Source organism: Sciurus carolinensis, chromosome 8 (assembly GCF_902686445.1).
Source record: "Sciurus carolinensis chromosome 8, mSciCar1.2, whole genome shotgun sequence".
Classification (NCBI taxonomy): domain Eukaryota; kingdom Metazoa; phylum Chordata; class Mammalia; order Rodentia; family Sciuridae; genus Sciurus; species Sciurus carolinensis.
The window spans coordinates 95,653,337-95,675,404 of NC_062220.1; the positions used below are offsets into that span (position 1 = coordinate 95,653,337).

Consider the following 22,068-nt stretch of genomic DNA (forward strand, 5'->3'; position numbering starts at 1 on the left):
GACTGCCAGTGAGGCTCAGATGAGCAGTTGAAGAGGGGACACAGCAAGAGGATAGAAGCAATCCCAATCACCCCCTCAATCCCCTCCCCATACAGCCATCATCTCTCAGTTCTTTAATTGCAAAACTGTTTTCCCAAAAACCTTGGTTTCTAAAGTTTTTGGTCCTCAACTCTTAAAACAACCTTTCTCCAGTATTTTAAAAGAATCTGACAGATGCTTTATTCTGACACTTTGAGGTGGTACAACACAGCACTTGGGATTTTCCTTTGCTTTTATAGACGGAAATTCATTGAACATATTCTGCACAGCAGTTATGAGTAATGTTGGCCCAGGAAGAAAAGAAACCCAGCTTCCAAATGTCAGGACACCACTGAGAAAGGATCTGCATGTTGACTATGACTTGTACTATGTGACTTGGAGAAACTTTAATGTTCAGTAACCCATCTAGATCCCAGAGGGGCTTTGTGACATTGTGTCACTGACACCAGCCACTTTATTACAGTTTTCCTTCTCCAGTGATCCTCCTGACTCTGCTCTGTATTTTTAAACCATATACTTTCAGCATGGAGCAACCTGAAGTGTTCTGAGACGGGCGTGTGCACACAATTTTCCTAATAACAACCTAACTAGTCAGGAAAATAATGACAAAACCACACTTTCCAGAGGCAAATTTAGCTGATTCTTGGAAAGCAAGTATTTTGACAACAGTTGCAATGTGAAGCACTGACACAAGATTCCAGTAATTAATAGAAATGACAGAGGCTCACAACAACCTCTCCAATGTGGTAAAACCATGTTATCACATTAATTTCAAAAATTAAAAGATGACAGGCTGTGCTACCTTTTTCTTGACAAATGATGACTTGCTTCAAAAATGGTTTACTAAAAAGGACTTGTTTCAAGCTTCATAAAACTAATTAAATATGATATTTTGCCAAGATAAAATCAAAATTATGTCTCACAAAAATCACTGGACTATGAAGATAATAAATGAAGACAAAAATAATTAACACTCAAAAGCCCTGGTGGGTTAAAGACAAACAGATAAGCTTTCTCTTTTAGATACTCTAACAAACTTCTATGCAGCAGAAATTGTGTTTTCCTTCCACTGGAAGAGAAACTGCAAGTTTAGAAGAAGACAGAACTGTTAAGATGAACTACACAAAAGTAAAGCACTACTTGCATCAGTTATGTTTTCCTGTGATTCTCCTTCCTCGTCCTTGATTTTTTCATACTGCCCCATAACAACATTAGTATAAGGAATTACCGTGGAGACAAGGAACAATGTTTTCTCCTAAAATTTCATTATCTCCAATAGCAACAACAACCAATTTCCTAATTCATCCCTCTTTCCCTGCTTCCCTGTCACACCTTCCTTATTATAAATCTTTTCCAAGAAGCACCTCCAGCCTCCAGATGATTCTGTATTCACTGGCAGGTCATTTTCTGCTACCAGGCCTTGCACTAAAGTGGTTTTTTGTTTTGTTTTGTTTTGTTTTGTTTTGTTTTCCTTGTGTGTGTGTGTGTGTGTGTGTGTGTGTGTGTGTGTGTGTGGAAATGAAAGATTCATACTGCAAATCACTTCAGGTCTTGTGGTCTGTTCACTTCATCCCTGTGAAATAATCTCCTTTTTTGTCTCAAGTTCATATATGGAAGGCTAACTGTATTTATGTGCATAGTTTAAAAATTAAAAGTCAAACAGGCAAAGTAGGAATAAATAGAAAAAAGCATCCACTCTGATGGACAAGATAGCATCAGACTAGGTGAGTAGATATGAGGAAGCTGGGTAAGTTCTGATGGCAGGTAGGGTTCAGGTTCAATTTAAACACAGATTATGAAGGCTTGGCAAGAACAAAGAAACTGAGATGGGAAGGAATACAGCAATCAAGTTAATACTAAAATGAATTGGTGGCAAAGTGAGTTCACATTTTCCATTTAGTTTTTTCCCACATTTGACTGATCTCTCACCACTGCAGAGCTGGTCTATGTGTTTCTGTGAGGATGCACCAATTCCACTTCATCCTTTTCTGAGTGGTAATGGATGTGCTAAGAATCTTGCCAGCAGATTGTGGGCTTCCAGGTCTCAAACAAATGTCCCATTAATGTGCTAGTGACAACCTGAGGCGGAACCACAGCCACACAGAACAATAAAATAGTCTTTGCAGGAAGGACTTAAAATAAGCCAAAGATGGTCTCAATCTCACATTCTTTCTCCAAACTTCCCTACTTCAACATCATCAACCCCCACTGTCATTATCTAGCATCACTTGGCCAACCCTTCTGAAGAAATTGATAACAGTAGTAGCTCTTTGTTCACTGACTACAACTTATCCCCCACAAAATGATGTCACTAAGTCTATTTTACCAGTGAGAAAATGGCATGAGGATTCTGAGGCTTTAACTCACATGCTCACATCTGGACAGCACAGGTACCAGAATCAGAATTTGAACCCAGACCTGTATGATTTCAGAATTCTTGCTCTTCCATTCCCTCCCAAATCTAGAGTCTTCATAACCAGGAGCATAAAGCTCAGGTACCCAGAGCTAACACCTGAGGGGAAGGATGCTGGAATTCTGGAATCTTGGTCCCTGGCATGTGTTAAGTTTTTGATAAATGTTATCTTAAGCACATGTTTTAGCATTACTGTGAGAATAGTCAATGATCCTTCCTCGTGAATTATCTACACAAATTATAACAAAAGCCAACATTAACAATGAAACTTTAGACACCATCTCCTCTCCCAGGGGAAGAAATCTCTCAGCTCCAGTTCTTTTCTCTCTTTTAATGCCCAAATCACAACCCCCAACTCAGTTTCTCAGTAGTCCCCTTTTATCTCAGGTCACTTCAACTTAAGTGTAAATCTATCCATAAGTTCGAATTCAAAAGTCTCTTCCAGTTTTCAACTTGCTTTCATTTTGTTCTGGTTTGCCACAGTGTAAACCTGCAGTAGATGCTACATCTGTCCTGGCTTTCACATTGTGTTGACTCCCAGTCCTGCCAGTTCAATCAAGGGCAGCTCTCTAGATGTTCCTCTCTAACCAGCCTGTGAGTACAGAGGAGCAATTAAGAGTAGACTCTATTTGGATTGCCCCAGGTGTTTTGGGCAGAAGGCACAGTGAATGCATACTCAGTGAATGTTCATGACGTATATGGAGGAACTAACAATGTCACATGAATGAGAGAGAGTGGTTAAAAAGGCAGTTGAGAGGCAAAAAGTGCCTAAGTCCCATAGATAACTGTTGAAGGTTTGGACCCATCATATGATTTTAGACAGGAAAGTGACATAACTGGGTGTGTATTTTCAAACAATATGGGATTTTGCTGGAGGCTAAGAAACCAGTTAAGTGGACAAATTGGCCAGTGCACCAAACCCAAAAGTAACATGGAAGAGGATTCATATTGATGTCTATATTGATGTCTGACTCATTTTCCTGTACCCATTTCTAAATTTTCTAAGAAAAATGTGAGTCCACTTAAATATTCCTCCAGTGGTATTGCCTAACTTGGTAGATGTCACCACCAGATATTCACAGTGGCTTGGGAGGCTGAAGTAGGATTGCAAGTCCAAAGCCAACCTCCGCAATAAGCAAGGCCCTATGCAACTTAGCAAGACTCTGTCTCAAAATAAAAATAAAAAGAGCTGAGGATGTGGGTAAAGGATTAAGCACCCCTGAGTACAATACCTGGCAACAAAATTAAAAAAGAAAAGAAAAGAATCTTGGAATCATCTTTAACACCTCAGCCTCACCACCACATATAATCATTCACAATTTCTATCAAATCAGTTTTCTCACATGTCTTATTGAGGCATATAACTTCTTTCCATCTCCCCTGTCACCATCCCAGGCGATGGCATGATCATTTCTTGACTGTGCTACTACAAGAGCAATCTAATCAGTCTCTCTCATTCCATCTTACTTCTCAAGGAGATAATTCTCAAACTAGGATCATCTAAAAGTACAAAGCACCATGTCATTACCTTGTTTAGACACCTTTTATTTTCCCACCTCCTAGAAAACAGATCAGTCCACAGGGCTCTTCATGAGAAATCCTTACCTCACCCAACCAGTCAAGTCCAGAGACCCTACTCTTCCTCACTATCAGATTTTTCTTCAGTGCCAAAGAGATACTAGGCAGGATCTCTTTTTAAATATTTCCTCTTTTCCATTCATTCTCTTCTTGGTTAGTAAAGCTGCCAATTGAACATAGGTTGGCATTTTTTAAGTTTATCCTTTTCAACATATTTGGTATTCACATTTTTTACTCCTTTATCATTTGGGCCATGTTCTAGATGAATCCCTTAATTTTACCCTTCAATTTACCAATTCTCTCTTCAGCCAAATCTACTTTATCTGTGCATTTTATTTCTTTGAAATACCTGCTATATTTATTTTACACATTTTACTTGTTTTATGTAAATTTTCATTTTTAAGATTTCTAATCGGTTTCTTCTCATCATGGGTTTTATATCCACCTACTTTGTGTTCATAATCTTCTGTCTGCCTGGATATTATTCTCTCTCTTTAAAGTTCTCCCTGTGAGGAAACTTGATTTTTAAGCTCTCCCTTGCACTCTGTGATCCTCCACACTGACCAGCTAGACAGCAATAGCAGATATGATAAAGAGAGAGTCCAGCTATAGGCACATTTTCTGTGATGACTAGTTAGATAGAAAAGTTGAGGAAGAGAGAATTCTCTAGGAAGACACAGTTTTAGCTTGAGCAAACTTGGTGTATGTTCACGTCCAACACAGAGAAAAGGAAAACATGAAAAGAAGAAAAACTACACAGGTTGAGGCACAAAGAAGACTGTAAGAGTCTGAAATACAAGGGACTCTAGATGAACAAGGCAAGTAGGCAGATGGATATTCATTTATATGGGTCAGGAGGTCAAGGAAAAAAGTGTCAGCAAGAAAGTACAAGCATCTTATGATGATGAACTGATAAATCCAAACACAGCACCACAAACTTGTCCCAAAGAAAAGATTAGTATTAATCATTTTGAAAATGGATACAACTACTCTGAAAATCACTTGGTTGCCTTCTGGTTATAGGAGGCAATGATGTGAGGATCCACATAGGTCTTCATAAAGTCAATTGGTGGAAATGTAGTAACATGTTTAGAATATATGGTGAGGACAAAGGAAGGAATGTGCTCACCAGAGTCATTCCTTTTAATAATTATATTAAATTTTCTATATCAGTAGACAGAGTATAGCCATCACCTATCTCCTCTGTTCAACAAACATTCATTATGAGTTATGTCTTTACCATGTGCCAGACAAAACCCAGCTGACCCATGCAGAGGATCACACAAGGAGTTACAACACTGGCAAATGGAGCCACACAGGATGTTATAAACACAGCTAGCAGGGTTCCTCAACTAGACAGAGGAGTCAGAAAAGATCCTTTCTAAGGAAATTATACTTCATGTAGGATGGAAGAATAAACAGGAGTTAGATAGGAGGAGAAGCAAGGGGTGTGATTTCCAGTTAAAAGAAGTCACATTTAAGAAGACTCAGAAGAGGAAAGGAATTTGTGCTCATGCAGGGAGAAAAAGGTCACTTGATGAGAACCCAGATAAGGGAGCCATAGTGTCTCTAAATGAGTCTGGTGAAGTAGGCAAGGGCCAGGGATAGCAGGGTTCCAGAAAACACAGCAAAATGTCTGGATTCTATTCCAAGAGCAGTGGGAGAGCCACTGAACAAGGTAAGTCTGGGAAAATGGACTGGAGTGGAAGTAGGAGCAGAGTCCTGGAGTCCTGCTGTCACCCAGTGCAAATAAGTTGGAGCAGTGGCAGTGAGGAGGGACAAAAGGTAGAAGGAACCCAGAACCATTTGGGAACTAGGTTCTACAGAATTCGCTATTTGAGGAGGTATGGGAGATGAGAAGGGGGTGTCATGCATGAGGGTGACACTGTTGATTGAGAGGACCCACAAATCCACTTGATGAATATCATGAATATCTAACTAATACAATCTAGAAAAGCATGCATTTTTTTTTCTCTGAGGCTCCTCTCATTTCCATAGAGTTCTGGGCATACTGCACATTATGTCCACATACCTGTAGGGATAAAGTACAAGCTGCCTTTTTCTATAACAAACTGCCTTTTTCTGGGAATCCGGAGTCCTCCTTCATACTGAAATCTACACACGTATATACCCCACCATAAATTTCCAGTTGACTTAGCAGGAAAATAAAGCACATGGTATGACATGCACAGAAGGGTCTGGAAATGTGAGAGGTCTCAGTCACCAAATCAAAACCAAATACAGTTGATACAAGACTCTGCCCTGAGTTACCCAAACTTCCCTCAGTACAGTGCTGTGGAGGGAAGTAGAATGGAAGAGAAAAACCACCTCTACCTACCTAGATGGCAAACTAAACTCTGCAGATCATTTTCGGAAGGAAAAACAGAATGATTGCTGGAGTTCATTCTGGCTCAATTAAACTCACTTCTCAACCAAAGAGACGAGCACATTTGCCATCTTTCTCTTCCAAAGCATGGTGCACTCCACGTGAGGTTATACAGACTATCCCACAAGAAGAAAGCTAAAACCAGAAAAGGAAGTACCCCAGTCACTTTATTTTAAAGGAAGTTTAACAAATAGCTGGTACATTACCAAATCTAACGGTTGCAAAAATCAGATGAGGGATGGCTATTTATCCACTAATGTCATTCTGAAAGCAAAAAAGCAATAGTGCAATACCACACAATTTTTATTTTGCCTTTCTTACATGGGACAGAGTAAGTGATTGAAGATATTATGTTTGTACTCTGGACTCAAAGTTACTGTGGGAACCAGAATTATTGCCAGCAGATAGAGTGAGAAATTTCAAGCCCTCCACAATAGTGATTTCCAAATGTAGGTCCAACCACATGAGTGTTCCACCAGGGGAACATGATAAAAACAGGAATCCCTGCAACTTGAACCCCACTTACAAAATAATTCTCCCTGACATGTTCAATATGCTTCCTGAGCAATTCTAATGCAGGGATGAGCTTGGAAGCCCTGATCCAGTCCATTTTCACAAGAGAAAATTCTGTCCACCTCCCAGGGGACATTTGGCAAAGTCTGAAGACACTTTTTGCTTATCCTATCTGGGGAAGGGGTTATACTGGCATCTAATAAATCAAGGCCAGGATGCTCTAAAATACTACAAAACACAGGACAACCCTCACCACCAAGAATTATCAGACCCAAGATGGAGGGGAAAGGTGGGAGGGGAGGGGGGAAGGGAAAGGGAAAAAATGGCAGAATGAATCAAACAACATTACCCTATGTAAATTTATGATTACACAAATGGTATGCCTTTACGCCATGTACAGACAGAGAAAAAACATGTATCCCATTTGTTTACAATAAAAAAAAAAAAAAAAAGAATTATCAGACCCAAAATGACAATGTGCAAAGGGTAAAAAATGATCTAATCCGACCACTTGGGGGTAAAAACAGTGTGAGGAAATTATAGGACTTCTAGTTTCTGCAATGCAAGGTTAGAACTCAGCTCTCCAGATATTCTGTCCCATTCTCCTGACTCAATGTGATCTTGAAAGACCCATCTGAATTCAAGTCACTTTATTTGGAATTTAACTGTCCTTCACTAGGCAGTCAATATTTAAATGTGCTGGGAATTACGCTTTTTTTCAGGCTAAAGAGCAGGCTTTAATGCATGTAAGGGAAATTTGGTATTATTGGTTCCCATCTTGCCTAAAACATGACACTTATTCTACTCTGTACCAGATAGAATTTACAACTGGCTTTTAGTGGTTACCATTATTAAGCAGAGAGCTGAATGATTATCTCACAGCATCCCTATAACACCAGGAAGGGTTTATAAACATTGCCAATTCTCCTTATAAAGCACTAAATCTGTTCTCGATTTCACAGCAGTTAAGTGGCAGAACCTGATTAGAGTACATATCAGTCCACCCTGAAGTCCATGCTCTTAATTGGCATGCTGAAATGCCTGCCCAAAAGTCCAGCCCTGATCAAATTAGTTTTTCAAGGCTGGTGTCTGCTTCAGAAGGGCTCCCTCTCTACTAACCCAGACCACTCACCAGGTTTCTCCTAATTTTTAAGGAAATACATAAAAGAACGTGTCTATGGAATTCTCATTGTAGCTCTGCAATGACGTATGCATCTGTTCAAACCAGGCGGGGTGTGACTAGTGGGAACCACCATGTAGGACTATAAGATGTGGAGACACTAAAACAGAACTGACAAACAGAAAGACAGTCTGTTTGGTGTCAAACAGTGTGAGATTCAAATCAGCACTCTCCCAGCTGAGTATTGCTAGGCAAATTAATGAATGTGTAAATAATTTTGAAATAGGAAATCTAAAGCCAATCTTGCAGGTCTGTAGCAGGATGATAAAATACTACTCTGTGAAGCACATTGCCTGGGACATAGTGTGTGCAAAAATGTTGCTATTATTATTATTACTATTACTACTATTATTATGCACAGAATGAGCAAAACTCCATAAATGTAAAGTATACAATGTGCTTGAATGTGCTTTACTCAATGAGCTTTCAAAAGGTCTTGTGTAAATTGATTTTATGCATACTGAATCAGATCTAAAATATGCTACAGAAATATGGTAATTAAAAACCACAGACAATCGTTTTGTATTGTGCTTATCTACAAACACATGCCTCTGGGGGTTTTTAAGGAAAACAAAAGCCCATCATTATATGGGAAAGAGGTGCTAATATAATTTATCTATTTGTAGAATGGATAATGAAGAATATCAATGTTTTATTCTTACTGTCACTGTTCAAAATTCAAATTTACAGTAGACCCATAGAAATAGAGATCAATGCAATAGACCACAGGACCCAAATGGCTGTAAACCACAGGCTGACCACCAGGAGCTTGTATTCTATTTCAAGAGATGTGCACACATAAAGAGAAATGTAAATTATATTGCGTGCAAATGTATTAACTGCCAATAAAAGCTACAGGCAAAAAAAATGGTTCAAGAAAATAGAAGGCTGGAGAAATTATTGCATATAATGTGATCAGAAATGGTTTGAGCACAAAGGCAGCTCTCAGCAGGGTTTAGCAAAGCCAGAATTTTGAGCACTGGTGAGCTAGGCAAGGTAAGAGGAATTTGAGCTATTGTACTGTTAAAAGGAAACTGTAAGAGATGAGAAACTCTGTGAATGTGTAGGGATGTATTTCTAAAGGAGCAGTTTCTACAAAACAGGAGGATATTTGAGAACTGCTTATACCATGCAGATACCTTGGACTACAGATAATGCTTGGGAAAATATGGAAGGATGTGAATTTATGTTAAGGAATATAATTCTAAGCAATCTGAAAGATATATAGAACAAAGGCTTGAAACTCTGTATCTCTTCCCATCACCCTTTCTGGGCCTGAATCAGTCACACCAACGACCTCTCCAAGTGTTCATCCTACACACAGCTCAGTAAAGACAATGGGACTCCCTCGCCTGTTGAAATAGCCTGTACTTGCTTTCCTTGAGCAGAGGTGAGATCTGTCTCCTGTACAGAAAGGATGGAGTCCATACACTGGGCCATAAATGACACATCTCATGTTCCCTCTATATGATATAACTTGACAAAGTTGGTAACACCTCTGAGATCCCATTTCTTCAGGCTCATGTATAGGCAGTTCTATTAACCATGTGTCTGTCTGTCTTCTAAAGGCAACTGAAAGACTGTACAAGGCAACAGCATGTCCATTAAGCAGAAAAATGAAACTGGTAATCAGCTAGCAGGTCACACTGGTGATGGGAGCTGGTGTCGTTAGGCATTGTTGATACTTCATATCATGAGAGAACATGGATCTGACACCAAGGGCATGTGTCATGAACCCATGGATCAGAGGACTAAGCAGAGGATGGGACAGATTTAGACAGAAGGAGAGAGACGTGGGGACTATGAAGGAAGCTTACACAGACTAATCAAATAAGGAGAAAAATCTCAGGCACTGAAGCTTAATGAGGACAGAGGTACAGAAGACCTGAACCAGCAGCTTTGCCCAGTGTAACCACGAAAGCAAGGAAACTATGAAAGGCTGAGTGGAGACCATTTGACTGGGAAGATCCATGAGTACTGTTGTAAAGAAAGGTAAATGGCTGTCTGTCCAAAGATTCAGAAGACACTGAAACAACACTGACAGCATGCACTGATGGTACTGATGACATTTAAATAAGTTTGAACTGGGGAAAAAAAAAAAAAAAAGAATAAATTACCTACTAGCAAAAGACAGCTCTAGGACCAGAGAGGATTTTCCAAGGTAGGGGTAGAACATCTTACTGTTGGTGATAGAGAAGAAGACAATAAATGAAGAAGAGATGGATGGGACACAGCTGCAGGAAAAGGATGGGTTAAAAGAAACATGGAGCAAAAGAGGTGTGGGTTAGGATAGGCCAAAAGCCCTAGGGACAAAGGGGAAGTACCTCTTCCCCTCTCTGCTCGTTCCTAGAAAAAGAGGCCATATGGCAGATGCCAAAGGCCTGGAGCAGTCTGTGCTACTGTGCAAATCTACAGACATCAGTGGTGACTTTCTGGTCAGAGTTCTCCTTGGAAAGCAAGGAATGAAGTGACAGGGCATGGGCAGGAGATGCAGGAGATGCAGGAGATGCAGGAGCCTTGAAGATCTGCTGTCCAGAAGTGTTGGTGGGTAGCCAAGAGATAGAAGAAAACATCATGGAGGTGTTCTAGAGAGCCTGTGAACATTCCACAGCATGAACTGGCCTCGTGTCCAGCTGGTACACTCCTTTATTCCCAGTGATGCCTCCCCCCTTGCCCTTTAATCTTCTCACCTTCTTAAACATTTACAAAGTTAGATAGGATAAGAACGGGGTGCAATGGGGGCCTGTTCACAATAGAAGGCCTGGTAAAAAGGAAAACCAGAATATCTAATTTTCCAGTAGAATGAAAACCTGCTTAAACTAGTAGCCATCATGGCTGCCTTACTGAGGCATTATTCTGGGGCAGGCAATCTGCTACATTCTTTTCACACACTATCTATACAAGAACCATAAAAGTAGCAAATTAAATTCCTGCTTTCACAAGACAAAGAAACTGAGATTCAAAGATGCTAACTGAACCTCCCACAGAAATCAGGGCTCTTGAACGGCTATGGAATGAGTGTCCGTGTTCCCCACAAAACCTATATGTTGAAATTAGCTCCCTAAGCTAATGGTTTTAAGAAGAGGACAATTTAGGAGGTGATTAGGTCCCAAGAGTGCAGTCTTGTAAAAGAGACTCCAGGGAACCTGTTTGCTGCATCCAGCAGATCAGGACCACATGTGTGAGGAACAGGTCCTTGCCACACACTGAATCCCCTGGTGCCATTATCTGGAAATTTTCAGCTTCCAAAAACATGAGCAAAAAATTCTGTTGCTTGTAAACTATCCAGTTCTAAGTATTATGTTACAGCAGCCAAAGAAACTAAGACAAGTACTCAAATCTCTATTTCAGTGTCCCTGGAATCTGCACTGTCCACTCTGCCTTTTAGTGGTGCCTCTTCTCAAACTGTCTGAAGATCTATGCTCTTGACTGAGAAATAAACTATTCAGTAAAAGCTAAGTTAAGAAGAACATTGGGCATGGGAGCCTTTTAACTTTAGTATATCCAGACAACCATCATCCTTAGCCTCAAGTGACTCCTGAGGTTGAAACTCAACAATAGAGAAGACCAGAGAAGAAATCAGGAATGAGTTGACAACTGTTTGCAGTGCTTCATGTGATACAGCAAAGTTCATCGATTAAAAAGCTCCTGGGACTTTTCTGGCCTAGTGGAAACAAAACTGTCTCCTCAAAATTAAAGATCAACAAGGGGCTATGCAGACAGCCCCTTGAACACCACCAGTATCTTTTGAGATGGCTGAGTAGAATTAAGAACCCTAAGATAATCACCATTAAAGAAATTCCTCCTCTCACTAACTCACTAATGATACATCTACCTATTAAGTGAGGACTATTAACCAGACACAGGAGAAACAGCAAAAATGAAGCAACTCCTGTCAAATGACTGTCTCAATATATAGGAACCTCTGCTTTAGAATCATCTGCTGCTTATTACAGACCCAATTAAAGGCCCCGGCCCTGGCCCAGAATCAGAATCTCTGCAGTAGAAGTTGGGAATATGCACTTTGTAGAAGCTTCCTGAATGATTCTTGTGCACACTCAAGGTTGAGGACCACTGGTTTGAAAGACAGTAACAACATGTGTGATAAGTAGATGGACACTCAAGATCTCAGAACTCAAAACAACAATGCCTAACCCACACCCTGGAAACATCTTTTAGTGAAACAGTAGCTATCCCATTTAAAAAGAAGTGAAGAGCTTTTTAAATGAGATTAACACGCAATGGGAGAAAGGCAGACAGTGTGATTCTTATGGAACAAAGTAGAAGATGAGGAGAAAACCCAGCTAACAATCATTGCTTCAACTTTTCATTGGACTTACAAGTACATTTACAATTCTCATGCCAAGTTCTGACTCCATCAATAAAAAAATACTTGACATCAACTCTGCCACAAGCTTCCCTCCAACTTTTGCAAATGCAGGCAGTAACAGTCTGAGTTCCTAATTTTTTGTCTATATCTCAATGTGGCATCACAAGGAAGCCTATAAATTTGCGAACTGCTTAAAAGTTCAGTCTTGGAAGGAAGGGGTTTAAGTAAGCTTTATTGGTGCTGTGACTAAATGATCTGACCAGCACAATTATAGAGGAGGGAAGGTTTATTTGAAGGCTCACAGTTTTAGAAGTATTAGTCCATAGAGGGCAAGCTTCACCCCTTAGGGCTCGAGGTGAGGCAGTACATTATGGCGCAAGAGTATGGGAGAGGGAAGCAGCTTGCATCATCAGGAAGCAGAGAAAGAGAGAGAATCTCCACTCTCCAGATACAAAATATATACCCCAAAGTCATACCCCAATTCCCACCTTCTCCAGCCACACCCTACCACTTCAGTTGCCACTCAGTTAATCCCATCAGGGGATTATATCACTGTTTGAGTTAAGACTCTCACAACCCAATCATTTATCCTCTGAACCTTCTTGCATTGTCTCTGGGGGATACCTCCCATCCAAACCCTAACAGAAGTGAAGCTTGGGTTATGTCCTGGTCTGCCACTAACTGTAAAATTGTGTAACTTCTCTGAACTTTAATATTCTCATCTGTAGAGCTAGAAAAATAACCAAGAATGAAAGAAAGCAATGCTGGGTGCCATGATGCACCAAGAAGGACATACCATCATTTCTTTGGTATTTCTTCACAAAATGCAAAACCAGAATCTAATTGGAAGGAATACATTGAAGAACTCCAAACTAAAGAATTTCCCATAAAATAGCTGTCCTGTACCCTACAAAATTGTCAGGAAATATAAAGACTGAAGAATTGTTCCAGATCAATGGAGACCAAAGAGACATGACAATAAATACAGTACAGATCCCACTCAGGATATTAACTATTGAGGAAATTGCTATAAAGGAGCTTATTGCAACAATTGATGAAATATGAATATGGACTGTGAACTAAGCTTCTGACAATACAGTGTTCAATTTCCTAGTTTTTGTACATGTACCATGGTTAAGATGATTTTTTTTTTCTTAGAAAATACACACTGATTCATTAAGGTAAAGGTGAGTGGTGCCCATGTAACCCCCTCAAAAAAGCACAGGTAAAGAGTTCTTTGTAGCCAGGCATGGTGGAGCATGCCTATAAACCCAGCGGCTCAGGAGGGTGAGGCAGAAGGACTGCAAGTTCAAAGCCAGTCTCAGCAACTTAGTGAGACCCTAAGCAACTCAGTGATACCCTGTCTCTAAATAAAAATTTTTTTTTTTTTTTGGGTGCTGGGGATCAAACCCAGAGCCTTATGCTTACAAGGCAAGCACTCTACCGACTGAGCTATTAAATAAAATATTTTTAAAAAGGGTTGGGGATGTGGCTCAGTGTGTAAGTGCCCTAGGTTCATCCCTGATACCAAAAAATAAAAACAGTAAATAAATAAAGAGTTCTTTATACAGTTTTCACAATTTCTCTGTGTTCAAATTGTATAAAAATGGTTACTCTTCAGAACTATCAGGCTATGGAAAAAAAAAAAAAAAAACCAAAGGAAACACCATGAAACTGTCAAAAATTGGAGAAGATCAAGAAAACAGAACAATTAAATACAGTGTGGTTGGTATCCTTGGATTGGATCCTAGAACCAAAATAAAAACCAGGATATTAGTGGAAAAACTTATAAAATCCAAATAAAGTTTGTAGTTTAGTTAATGTTATGTGCCAATGTTCATTTCTTAGTTTTGACAAATGTAGCAAGATTATGTTAAGGTGTTAATGTTGGGAGAAGGGTATATGCATGAGGGTATACAATCTTTGCAATTTTCTATAATTCTGAAAAGATTATCAAATTAAAGGATTATTTTTATGAAAGTATTAAAACACACACATATAGCAAAGAACACTACACCAACTCCCCAAGTACCAGGGAATATATACATATCAAGAGTTGCTATGTTAAAGCAGAGATTCACAAACTCCACCAACCACTGTTGAGTCAAAACTAAATAGTTCATCAGAACCACTAAATTAAGACTCTCTTAGGAGGGAGCCATCAAGAACATTTATAGGAACAGGTGCCCCAGGTGATTCTGATGAGCACCAGCTACCCAGCTCAACACCCCTCAGACCCCCTGGAGATCTTGCTAAAGTACACATTCTGGACCAAAGGTCTAGGAAAGTCCTAAGAATGTGCATTTCTAATGAGCTCCCAGGTGATATCTAAGCATCTGGTCCTCAGCCCCAGATACTAAGAAGGGCAAAGCAAGAAGGCAGAAGGACCAGGGTGCTCACCACTGAGAAGCTTCATGTGAGTTCAGGACAGTGACAAAATGAGACCAACTTCTATCTTCTGGAAGTCATTGTTCTCTTAGATTGTGACCAAACCTAATCCTGAACACATTTAATCTGCACCAAGTATCCCTATAGTTTTCAAAAGTAAAATTTAACTAGCAACCTTTTAAAAATCACACCTACTACCTGACAAATATGTATGAAACTACTAGCCACCTCTACTTTTCTCTAGTTGCATGGGTTGCTTCTAGAGTCACACATGCAAAAAAACAACCCCCCCCCCAAAAAAAAAAACACCTCAGAGATCAGTTAAAATGATAGCAATGTAATGTGCTAATTGGATTGCACCTTTTTTTTTGACAACAATCCCAAAAATGTACCCTTTCTTACATTCAGGTAAGCTCTGATTTGACTAACTCTGATTTGACCATTATCATTCATTTTAATGATTCCTTTGGATTCACAAAACGCCATATAACTCTGGCAGTGGTCTTCAACCAGATAATAAAACCTGACCAAGAAAAAAAGTTGCAAATCATAAAAATAATATAGTATCAGAAACATAAAATTGGAGTTGCTATGGTATTCTAATTTTGAAAATATAGAAGGTCATCTAGAATCCTGCTATATGCATTTTGGAAGCCATAAGTGTACATTAAGTCTCAATCTTTTTTCCTTTAATCATTTCCTCTAGAATGACTACAGTACAATAAACACAAAATACTCTTCCTTAGACTATTTGTAATCAAATAGTGAGAACCACACCACATGATTGTCAACATCCAAGCTAAAGATTCCTTGAGAGGTAAAATCATTCTTATAAACCGCCGTATTTTTTCATTCAATAAATATCTACTGAGTATGTATTACATGTCAGACAGTATGCTAGATGCATAGTGAATTTTATACTAGTAAAAATTACAATTGGCTGGGATCCAAGACTGAGCCCCTCTATCGTAATTTTATTATAAAACTTTTAAAATAACAAAGTTCTAAAGTACCTGTTGGCTGCTTCTGCAAAAAAACAATGAGAAAAAATGATTTAAAAATTTAAGTTGCATGTTACTTATGTGAAAACAAACTGTACATATTCATGTGTCATTGCAAGGTGGGGCTGGGACAGCCATCACAGTGTCAACTGCTCTGAGTCCAATCCACAGTCACTCCCGCCTCTTCTTTGCTTCAGACACAAACCCCGTATTGACACAATTCAAGAAGATGCTGCAAGAATATAAAAACCCCATCCATCGCCACTGCATGTGGTACAGAAATTAAACTACACTGCAACCATTATTGTACATATTTTTCACAACACAGCAACAGAGAGGGAAAAAAAAGGGCTATCCAAAGTCTATAAACATTCTAGTATAGAAAGGAAACTGAAAATAACCACCCCACTGCAGCCCGCATCACTAACCTGATCGATTTCCATGAGCTTGGGGTAGGCTCCCGGCCATTCTATGGCCACCTTGACAATGTCCGCAGGTGGCGGCATTGTGAGCCCCAACAAAGTCCAAAGTCCTTGGAACTGAGGATCCTACAGCGTGGACGGCCACACGTGTCTACACCTAAGGAGGAATGACAAAAAGAGAAAGAGAAGTCGTTCAGTGCAGATGCAGGGCGAATTTTGCTTCATCACTTCCTGTTTTCACTGGTGGTTTAGGTATGAGAAACGGCTCCCCTTGGCTCGGGGTGCTGAAGACGCAGGGGCACAGTCAACGGCACCACAAGCTCCTGAGGAAAGAAGAAAGATGTGGGGGCGACCACACCAATGCCTAAGAGTCAAAGCCTCCAGGGGACGCTGCCCTGGGGGTCCTGCTTAGGCAACTTCTGAGTGGAAAGACAGCAGCCCCTTACCACCGGGTTCTGCTCCCAACAGAGACCAAGGTCTGAATGAGCAGGGCTCACCCTGTCCAGACACGCATGTCAGTGCCTGGTGCTCAGCAGTCTCCGGAAGGACACATTGCCCAGGAAGTCATGGTCAGGAAGCAGTTTTTATTTAAAGCATTTTCTGTGTCACAAATAGATCTCCGCACTATAGCAACCAGGATATCATGAGGAAGGAGAAATGCCCTGAGAGTTCACACACATACACACACACACTCCCCAAGGCCAGTTCACACAATGTGTCTCAGAGGGAAGAAAATGTACATGAGCAGATAGGACCACATTCAGAAGAGACCTTGAATTCTCCTTTGAATGAAGGTTGCTTACACAAAGGAAGTAACAATCATCCTCTACTGCCTTTCCCCATTTCTTTAGTAAACAATTTTTTATTAACTTTTATTTGAACTAATTAGTTACACATGACAGTAGAATGCATTTATTCATTTTGATAAATCATACATAAATGGAGAATAATTTCTCATTTTTCTGATTGTACATGTTGTAGGTTCACATCAGTCATGCAGTCACATATATATACACGAGGTAATAATGTCTGTTCCATTCCACTATCCCTGCTACCCCCATACCTCTTCCCTTCCCTTCAAGAGAGACCTGGTAGGAAACATCCTACAGCGAGTTGCAGTGCAGATGTACAGAGTAGTCCCCCTTCCCCTTCCACTTTTACCCCTTCTGCCCCTTGAGCTACCCCAAGTAATTCATTTTTTATGCCTCCCTCCTGAATATCTTCATGTATGGAAGACAAACACAAAAATATCCCATTACATGTTCCCCTCCCTTTACATAAAAGATAGCATTGCATTGTATCCTATCCTTTTTTTTTTTTTTTTCATTTAGCCTATCCTATCAATCTTTGCATGTGACTACAATGAAGCATCCTCCTCCTGTTCACCACTGCACTGCAAGATGTTTCCTACCGAGTGAACCAGGGCTCTCTTGTGGGTGTTGAAATGATTTCTTACCTTTGGCTATGATAAACAAGACTGGGAGACATTAAGCAAGGCAAACATAATTTCTGCATATGTGAACGTCTATCCTTGCCAAAGATTCACAGAAGTAAAACTGCTGGGTCAAAGAGCATATGAAGTTTTACATTTTGAGAGCTATTTCCAAATGTCCCTCCACAGAGGTGCTACCAATTGAGATGCTTCCTCCAGCAAAGTACGAGATTGCCTATTTACACACTTCTCCAACAGATATCACAGTGTACTTTCAACTTGTCTCTTTCTGACTGTGAATGAGGCTGAATATAGAGGAAAATTCACATGTCCACTTTCCTGTGAACTGACCCATTTTTTTTTTTTAAAGAAAGGGATCTCTTTTTGAAGATTTTGATAAAATAGGTGCCTTTGGTTCTTTATCAGACCAGAGTAAGCCTTGTCAGTCTGTCCCAAATCTCAATGGCAGTTGGACATCCCTGTGATGATAGAGATAGCAGAGCTAATAATGGAAGCTTCAGTGACATAAATGATCAAGTTCAGCAGAGCTGACAAGTCAAGGAAATGAACCAAAACAAACTGCTGCTCCTTTGGCTAAGGATGATCAGGGAGACCTGCTGTGAAGCTAATCAGTGATAACTAGCCAGGGCAAATCTACAAAGCAGTGGCCGAGAATTACTCATTCAACAAATAATCATTGAGCTTCTGCTCCATGCCAGGCCTATTCTCCAGGCTAAAGATACAGCAGCACACCTAGGTGTCAGGCAGCAATAAAGGATGTGGAGAAAAATAAAGCAAGGAAGGAGACTCCAGCGCATGAGTATATCAATGGCAGGATGGGGGGTAGGTTGACAGAAACTAGAAATTCAGGGAAAACTTCACAGAGAAGGCAATATTTGAGTAAACATCTATGAGAGGTGAGGAAGGGACCCTGCAGGGAAATCACATCCCAGGCATAGGGAACAGCAAGTGCAAAGACCCTGAGGCAGGAATGTACTAGATAATAGTGAGTTGTTTAGGCCAGGGAAGTAAGGGCAAGAGTAGTAAGAGAATGAGTTCAGAGAACAGTTGGGTCATAGCTTGGCAGGCTCATCCCCAGGCCCTTGACCCCCTTGACACCTGACCATCATACTCCTCGGCTTGTGACTTCTAAAGAAGGAAATTCATGTTCATGCACTTCTCTTCAGAGTGTAAATTTCCCAGGGGGTCTTTACCAAAAGGCTGAAAAGTTTGCATTCCATTTGAGTAATTTTAATATTCTAGGATGTTATCCTCAAGAAACAATTATTAACCTAACCATAACAATACCAACTGCTGTTTTGTTTGTAACTCCCCAAACCTGAAACAGTTGGATATGTAACAATAGGGACTTGTTAAATAATTATGGTGTCTCATATGTGCAAACACAAACAGACAATTGGGCTTCCTATGAATAGTTTGCACTCTGTTTGAATACTAGAGTTTGAAAAAAAATGCATCCTATCTGTACTGCATCACTTCAACTCAGGATCCAAATTCAGCTCTACACCTTAGAATAAGAATTAAGAAAACAGCCTCTAATGTGCACGCAGATTCTGTATCAGATAACACTATTGGAAACAAAGGGCACACAGTCCTGGGGGTTAAGCAAATAGGTCATAGAAATAAAAATGCAGTTTAAGCACCACGCTCCCCCTTCTGCATAAAACACTGAAACTGCACCCCTGAGAAGGTCATTTAACCTTCGAGGAATCAAAGGCTAGGCTTGTTTTCCTGCCCCTTTAACTGGCATTTATTTCTCAAAGACTGTTCAGGGAAAACCTGCTGAACAGGTGAGAATACAATAAGGAGGCTCTCCCCAGTCTCCGAAGGAGAGTAAGAGGCCAGTGTGCACAAAACAGCCATTGACAGGAGGCGGAAGCAGGGGCTTCCCCGGAGACTCACTCAGCCCCGCCAAGCCAAGCTGACCTTGTGGGCTTCCCCCATGAACAAACAGCAAGGGTGGGGGCAGCAGCACGTCTCCTCTGGGGTGGAGTCAGCTACACAATTGCGGACAGAAAAATCCAGTCCGTATTTTACCCTCAGGAGTCCACATTTCTGTCCTAATTTATATTTCCATGAGGAAACAGTGAGCTCTAAAGGCAGTCCCTGTTGCTTCTGATGAAATTCAGGGGAGAAGATTTCCAGCTCAGGCTTTCTCACCCCTGGCATAATTAGCAGTTGGGGTCATAATTATGGTTGGGGGGGCTGCCCCAAGCATTGTAGGGGGGTGGCAGCATCCCTGGCCTCTACCCACAACTAGAAGTCAATAGGCCCCCTCAGTAACCACAGTTGAAAATGTCTCCAGATTGCCAGATGTCCTCTGAGGGTTACCGAATCTAGTGTCAAAATCACCCAAGGAGATTCCCAGTGTTTTAGTCAGTTTTTTTTGCTGCTATTACCAAAAGACCTGACAAGAACAATTTTAGAGGAAAAAAAAATTTATTTGAAGCTCATGGTTTCAGAGGTCTTAGTTCATAGATGGTCAACTTCATTCCTCAGGACCTGAGGTGAGGTAGAACATCATGGTGGAAGAGTGTGCCTGAGGAAAGTGGTTCAGGACAAGGGCAAGAAGCAGAGAGAGAGCTCTGCTCAACAAGGACAAACTATATACCCCACAGGGACGCCCCCAGGGACCCACCTCCTCCAGCCACACCCTGCCTGCCTACAGTCACCACCCAGTCAGGGGATTAATGCACTGATTGGGTTAAAGCTCTCATAACCCAATCATTTCACCTCTGAACCTTTTGCATCAACTCACACAGGAGCTTTTGGGGGACACCTCACATCTAAACCACAATACCTCGTATTATTTAAATTGCCCAATAAATAATAAGCAATACAGATCTCTGTAGATAGTCTGCTACTCGTACACAAACTGAAATTTAAGATCCACTAAAGGGAGAAGCAAAAGGGAAACTATGCAGCTGGTTGGACATTCCAACCACTTCGCCTGCTAAGGCAACTATCAAATCCCTGGAGGCAGCTAGCGAGGAGGTGGAGAATTCTAATATGCTCCTGCTTTCCTGCTGAATTTACTATATTTCATATTTACTATTAAGATTCAGTAACCTGAATGTGCATGTTCAATATTCTGGTTATAGTGGATGAGTTGAATGAGACAGAGGAGTCCCTTCTTGCTAGAGTATTAGTTACTAAAACCTGCATTATCAATTGCATGTGACTCCAAAAGTCCTGAGCAAGGTCATCCTCCACTGAATGTGTCCTTAGCTTTGAGGCATGTTTCCCAGACAAGGGAAAGTAAGTGCTCCAGTCATCTGTCAGTCTGTTCTCTCTTCTTATCAGTCCATGTCCAAAGATCTCTGTGTCTGTTTATGTCTGAAGCTCATTTCATTCTGGTTGATTAAAGATGTTACATCTCTACATGGCTTTCCAGGCAGGTAGAAAAGATCTTGGGTTTCAGAAGTTTCCCAAATAACTGATCGATTTGGGGATTTTTCCAATTCCCCACATAGTTTTTGTTTGGGAGACACTGTAATAGCTTCCACCCATTTTATTCAACCCGGAGTCTTTCCCTTGCATCCCAAGCCATACTGGTGCAATGAGGACGACACAATACATCATGCCTGCAAGATCTCTGTAGAAGCCCTGTGCTGGGAAAACTAGCACTGGCCACCCCCACCTGACTCCACCTCAATGAAAGAACCTGACAGATAGGCCAATGCAGGACAGGGCAGATCAACAGGAGCAAAAACCAACCAAACAGTTGGGGAAGCAAGTCCTTCAATTCCTCTGTCCCTCTCCTCCTCCCCAGGAAGGTAGTCCTTTGCCCCACTAACGGACATTATCTTTATTGACAGATAATGCATTTATAATGATGATGGGGAAGGGAAGGGAACTGCTGGCCCCATTTTTTTAAATATTAAGTGATCTCTGATAGAAAAAGAAATTGACACCATTTCCCCTTTATCCTGGGTTAGCAAGAGGTGAAAAGAGCCTTGGAAAGCGGTCTTCCATTCCGTCTCTGCCCTACTCAGTCTTCCTGGAGCTCCCTAGTTCTCATTTTGAGGATGCTGCTTTGCATGGAGCACTGTCCTGGAAGACAGAACTGGATAAAGTTTTGTCCTTCATGCAGCACCCTTCTATTCCAAACAGACCAATCTCATCCTACATGTACAAAGGCAAAACTGTCAGCTGGATGTTATTCTGGCTGTACGGCTTATCCAGGCCTCCTGAAACCCATCTTTGTTTCTCTTCTAAACATATGTCACTGAGGGCCAGACAGTCCTCTTGCCAAGTTGGATGTATGAGCAAAGCCTCAGGGAAGACCACGGGGGCAGGAGTGGGACATGTGTGGAAGGATGGTCAGTATATGGTGGAGTACCACTGATTCTGTGTTAGTCAGCT

General features: G+C 40.8%; 1 protein-coding gene across 5 annotated transcripts in view; it reads right to left on the reverse strand.

Moving 5' to 3' along the window:
• Positions 1-22,068, reverse strand: part of Elmo1 (engulfment and cell motility 1) — a 565,472-nt gene that overhangs the window by 446,765 nt on the left and 96,639 nt on the right. For all 5 annotated transcript variants that reach the window (XM_047560130.1, XM_047560134.1, XM_047560131.1 and 2 more), the window contains exon 2: positions 16,257-16,407. In XM_047560130.1, coding sequence (XP_047416086.1) covers positions 16,257-16,334 — 78 coding nt within the window. In that variant the 5' untranslated portion in view covers positions 16,335-16,407. The remainder of the gene's footprint in view (positions 1-16,256; positions 16,408-22,068) is intronic.